At 36.8% G+C, this 6,188-nt stretch overlaps 1 protein-coding gene across 1 annotated transcript; it reads right to left on the bottom strand.

Annotated features, from left to right (window-relative positions):
• Positions 1–1,925: 1,925 nt before the first annotated feature.
• On the bottom strand, positions 1,926–4,249 carry LOC124712465 (endoplasmin-like). Its single transcript, XM_047242761.1, has one exon. The coding sequence runs from the start codon at positions 4,247–4,249 to the stop codon at positions 1,970–1,972; it is 2,280 nt and encodes a 759-aa protein (XP_047098717.1). The 3' UTR covers positions 1,926–1,969.
• Between the last annotated feature and the right edge of the window lie 1,939 nt (positions 4,250–6,188).

Genomic DNA, 6,188 nt, shown 5'->3' with positions numbered 1-6,188 from the left:
TGACATGGGATTCTGGGCAACTTTTCTGAACACTTCCCCTTTTCCTAAGCCTCACCAGTCCTTTTCCTTCATCCCCTTCAATGCTTCAGCAAGAAGAAGGAGCCATTGACTCCAAAAGCTTGCAAACTGCAGTACCCTTTAGAAGCGTGCTCTCCAGCTGCCACACAGCGAGTAGATTTCTTATATATCCAATTTCATTACATTTCCAAAAACTGATTATGTTCGATAATCTATCCCTTTCATAATATTGTTGATATTTCAACATGGACTTTGCATTGGTTTAAATTATGAAACAGAATTTTATATCATCAATATTTTATACTTCCGGTCTGAAGTATGCCAGTATTTTATACTTCTGGTCTGAAGTATGCCAGGGCAACAACAGTGATTTCTTTGTGCTACATAGTAATACTATAAAACATTCTCATTTTAGACTGGCGTGTCCCTGATTTTCACTCTATATGGCTATATATTTTCAGCTAGATGATACAAAAGATTAACACAGATATTTCCAAATTGAAACTTAGAAAGTGAATACAATAGCCCAAATGCTGCTGCAGAAAACATAATACCCCAAATTTTCATAATGAAATTTAATTTTAAGGAAGTTTCTTAATTTTGTTTACGCACTTGTGTGATAGATATGCAGGTACAAGAGTCATTTATGAACAGCTATGTAAAACTGGTACATTTAAACATCATTATACCTGTCTCTGTCTCTTCCTCGTACACACACACACACACACACACACACACACACACACACACACACACACATCAAAAGCAGATTGTCACTGGATGCATGTGCTAGTAATTCAGTAATTTTTGAAAAACTGCCACTATTCTACTTATGATGCTGCTTTAGCATAATATTTACAAGTCTAGGGAGATACAGGAAGAACAGTTACCGTTAATACATTACATACTTTATATTCAGCTTAGGAGCTACTTTTACAATATCTATCACATCTACGTGTATATAGTCTTAAGCATTATTAAATGCTGCTCATGTGAGTCTCACTAATTAACACTAAAGACTACTTTTAAAAATCAATTTGTAAAATGTATGATAAATGACATTCTGGATGTAGTGAAATCAAATGGAACCAAACGAAAATCATTCAATCAATCAGTTAAACCTGTGAGCCATTAATGACTCATTTTGCATAAGTTGAACTCCATTAGAACTTTTAATTGTGGATTGCATTATTACTTTTTCGGCACAAGAGTGTGACTGTCTCCTCCCCCCCCCCCCCCAACCCTTACCCATCACCGCCCATGCCTCCCTAAACCTTGGTCCTGGAACAGACTAGTGTGTAGCATAGGCCGAAGCATAGTTTTATAATTAATTTACAACATTTGTATGAGTCAAAGAATGTTCCTGAATATTGTGATTTTGCTCCATATTGATCTACTTAGGTGAAGAAGGAAATGTTAAAAAAAAAAAAGCTGAACAGTAGGCTGCTCACATGTAAGTTCACAACTAGTGGTAGTTAACTCATCTGTGTGACTCCCTAATTATTTCTGATGGGCATTACTTCAGCATTTGCAATTTCACACTATGTCACACCCTCTGAAATTTCTACGGAGAGTATTGCATGGCAAATTTAGGAATTTTACTACTTATGCATATCTTCTCCATTGTGTAAAATATCTGCCAGAGTGCACTCTACAGTGGGTACCCACATTGGAGATTCTAATATTTGAACTGTTAAGTTATTATACAAATTGTTTGGTAATTTTTATAACACAGAAATGACTTTTTTAATTAAAAGTATTTATTTGTTTATTTGACACATGGTGCACTCTAATGACACAAACAATATTATCACCATAGATTTTGCATCATAAAACCCACATTTACACCTTATTGAAAGTAACTTATTTTTAATCCATGCCTGTGTTGTGCACGCCTCACTGTTAACACAATCCAGAAAATTTGGAAAGGCTAACAAATCATTTTAAAAACTTATAGCTCTTCATGAATATCTTCATCTTCAATACTGCCGGTTTTGATCCTTCCAGAATCTTCCTTGAACTCTCCAGTGCCAAGAAGTTTTACCATCATATTTTCTACTTCTTGAGAAAATGCGAAGGTATCATCTAACATATATCCAGACTTCAAAGCAGCAAGACGGTATAACATAATGGCCATTTGTTTCACAGTTTCATCTCCTGGTTGGTATTTAAATCGTCTATGTAACTCCCTAATTAATTCATGATGGGGATTGATTTCCATTATCTTCTTTGTCTTTATTTTGCTTCTGTTGTCATTCTGATATGATTTTCTGTGAGCTGTTGATACAGCCAAGCGTTCCATGTTCCCTGTATAGCCAAATACGCTAGCTACCAGAGCACAAGGAGATTCCATGAGTCTTTGGGAAATTTTTGCGCGTTGTATTTTCTCTTTTAATACATCTCTTTCTAACCAATGGATGAGTGGTTCATATTCTTCCATAATTTTTTCCCAGTCTACGTTATCATCCTCTGCTATCGGCATTATAAAATCTTCTTTGGCTATATTTTGGAATCTTTTCATCCCAAATTCTGGCAATTTGTTTATACAGTACTCATCTACTGCTTCAATCATATACAGAACTTCATAGCCTCTTCTGAGGAGACCCTCCACAAGAGGTGATGTTTGCAGGTCCTCCAGTGTAGCCCCTGCAATGTAATAGATCTGATCCTGATTTGGTTTTGCTCTTTCTATGTATTCTGACAAGGTTGTCATACTATTGCTATAAGAAGAATGAAACATTAAAAGTTTCGCCAATTTTGCTCGATTAATACTGTCCTCAAGAACTCCTAGTTTGATGTTAGTAGAGTATTCCTTCCAAAATTTCATGTAATCTTCCTTTTCAAGCTGAAGCATCATATCAAGTGCTTTCCGAATAAGTTTTCTCTGAATGACTTTTATTAATTTATGTTGCTGAAGTGTTTCACGAGATACATTAAGTGGCAAGTCATCAGAATCAACAACACCTTTCACAAATTGTATATAGTCTGGGAGCATGTCTTTGAACTCGTCTGTTATAAACACCCGACGTACATAAAACTTGATATTATCTGTCCACTTCCCATAATTTTTTAGAATCTCTTCTGGTTGTTCTTGTGGGATGAACAGAACAGCTTTGAAAGCAACATCACCTTCTACTGCAAAATGCATTTTTGCTAACGGATTTTTTGTGTCTCTTGTCAGTGCTTTGTAAAATTCATAGTACTCTTCATTTTGCACTTCCGATGGCTTCCTAGTCCAGATGGGCTTATCAACATTTAGAAGCTCCCAGTCATCTACTAATTTTTTTACAGTTATAGCTTCATTCTCTTGCAGCTCTTCTTCCACGCCCAAATCATCTTTTCTTGTTTTTGTTTCCTTCATAGGAGTTTCAATGACCTTTTCTTCAACAGTCTTTTGGTGCCAAAGGTAAATAGGGAAGTTTATAAACTGTGAATATTTCTGAACTAATTTTTTGACAGTTTCTCTATCTGTGTATTCATAAGCATCTTCTTTCAGATGAAGACTTACTGTGGTTCCTCGTTTCAAACTGTCACCATCAGGATCCACTGTGATGGAAAAGCTTCCTGCATCTGACTCCCATATATACTGCTTGTCATCATTATGCTTACTCTTCACCACTACCTTATCAGCAACAAGAAAAGAAGAATAGAACCCAACACCAAACTGTCCAATCAGGTCACTCATTTCTTCTTTTGTGAAAGATGAATTTTGCATTCTACCAAAGAAATCTGAAGTTCCAGACTTCGCTATAGTTCCAAGGTTGTTTATGAGGTCTTTCCTTGTCATCCCAATCCCAGTGTCAGTGATATGAATAATCCGATCATCTTGGTCAATCTTTATTCTAATGACCAGCTCATTTGTTGCACTCAGGGCAGAATCATCTGTCAGAGACAAAAGACGAATTTTATCAAGTGCATCAGAAGCATTGGAAATAAGCTCTCTTAAAAATATTTCCTTATTGCGATACAGGGAATTAATTATGAGTTTCATCATCCGGCTAACTTCCGCCTGAAAAGTAAATTTTTGTACCGCCTCCTTCATCTGCTTTACTTGTGACACATTAAGGCCATCAATTTTGATTGCTTCTTCTTCTCGTTTGATCACTTCATCGTCGGTTCTCAATGCTTCCCTGCTTGAGCCAATATCCAAATCAAGTTGAACATGACTTTCGTCATTCGCGCGAATTTCATGCACTAGAAAAAGAAAAACGAAGAGCACCACGATACGCATTTTCTTTTTCTGCAAGTGCTCGCTTCACAAACACGGGAGACCGCGTCGCAGCACGAAGCTCAAAAACATCGAACAGCGCAATGCTGCCGCATTCAAAACATGGAACAATCTACCGCCCTAAGCACGAATAACAAATGATTTTTGTCTGTCGCTTTGCGAATCAAGTACACCGAGTACGACTGACGTGGAGTTCGCAGCTTTCGGCTGAAATCGGACTTGAGCTCGTCTAATAATTCTCTTGGTTGATCGCCTAGGGGAACAGTCATTACAATCCAAGTCGGGAAAGACATTTTGTGTCGTACTGGCAACACGTACGTTTCTACTGATGGTTGCTGTTTTCTGCAAAGAATTAGCTGACGTCTCTCCCTCTTGGTACCGAAAAAATTATTTCATAGTACTGTCGAATTATAAATTCGAGTCCAAATATTGTCCAGGAAGATGTCACACGCACAAATCACATTAGAGGTCATGCACAAATATCTATTATACATGCTGAACGGCGAAACAAAACAATGTGTTTCATTTTTGATGACATATTTTCGAATGTAGAAGCCATAGATCTTCAGCTAAAAATACCAAAAAACTAAAGCACGAATAATAAAACACAATTCCGTGCATAGCTTAAGCGCACTTACGATGCCGGCGGATGTTCTTTACATGCCACTGTTGGAAATTCGTTACAATTGGTTGTAGTCAATGAGATGTATTTTCATGAGTTTTTTGTTGGGGAAGTGGTTGAGATTTCTAAATGTATTTGAACATTTCTGTTTACAGGCATAATTTCTGTAATACAGTGATCGTGAAATGTAGTTTAATAAAAGGAATAATTTCTTGTACAGAATGTTAACATTTACAATGAAAACATTTTTAAGAGACATACGTTCATGAGTAATTTGCGGTACTAGCCGTCGGCTTTCAAAAGTGACGTAGTTTTACATCTTCATCTATACTCTGCAAACCACCGTGAGGTGCACGGTAGATGGTACAAAATGGTTCAAATGATTCTAAGCACTATGGGACTTAACATCTGAGGTCATCAGTTAGAACTACTTAAACGTAAGGACATCACACGCATCCATGCCTGAGGCAGGATTCGAACCTGCGACCATAGTAGCAGCGTGATTACGGACTGAAGCGCCTCCCAGATAGCACAGTAAGCCGGTTTCAAACTTGTTTCCAGCTGTAAAGTTCAAGTATATAAGCTTGATCAAAGCTGGAATATTCAGGCCTGTTAGCTGGATTCAAGCTTGAAACAAACATCAAAGTTGGCAGAGTTCAAGCTATATTTCAAGCTTGACTTATCAAGCTTGGCTCCAGCTGTATCTACACACGTGGAATACAGCCTGGTATTTACAGCTTGTTTTAAGCTATATAAATATTAATCTGAATTTATTGAACCTAATTAATTAAATAAATATCAGAACGGAAATGGTGTGAAAAAATTATGAAGAAGTTTTAATTTATTTGTGCCACGTATTAGAGAGTTAGTTTAAAATGACCTCTTTTTGCACAACAACTTGTAATACGTATTCTTAGCTGGTAATCCATTTCACTTTTATCCAGGCTCAATTTTTCTACGTAAAAGAATATGGTATTCCTTTACGTTACGTAATATTTAACATTTGTAACATTAACGTACCGAACTGTTTTCTAGTATAAAACAAACTTGTCAACAAACCACAACCATTAACGCGCGTCACAAAGGTAAAATGGCCGTAAACGTAACTTTACGTTACGTAATATTTAACATTTGTAACATTAACGTACCGAACTGTTTTCTAGTATAAAACAAACTTGTCAACAAACCACAACCATTAACGCGCGTCACAAAGGTAAAATGGCCGTAAACATAGCAAGGCTCAGAAAAGTAAATAAAATAAGATAAAACAGAACTGGAGACAGCCACACTAAAACCAAACTCCGCGCCGTCATGACGTCA

This window comes from Schistocerca piceifrons, chromosome 8 (genome assembly GCF_021461385.2).
Source record: "Schistocerca piceifrons isolate TAMUIC-IGC-003096 chromosome 8, iqSchPice1.1, whole genome shotgun sequence".
NCBI lineage: Eukaryota > Metazoa > Arthropoda > Insecta > Orthoptera > Acrididae > Schistocerca > Schistocerca piceifrons.
Note: the sequence above shows the minus strand (reverse complement) of the source record. Positions and strands in the feature narration are given on the sequence as shown.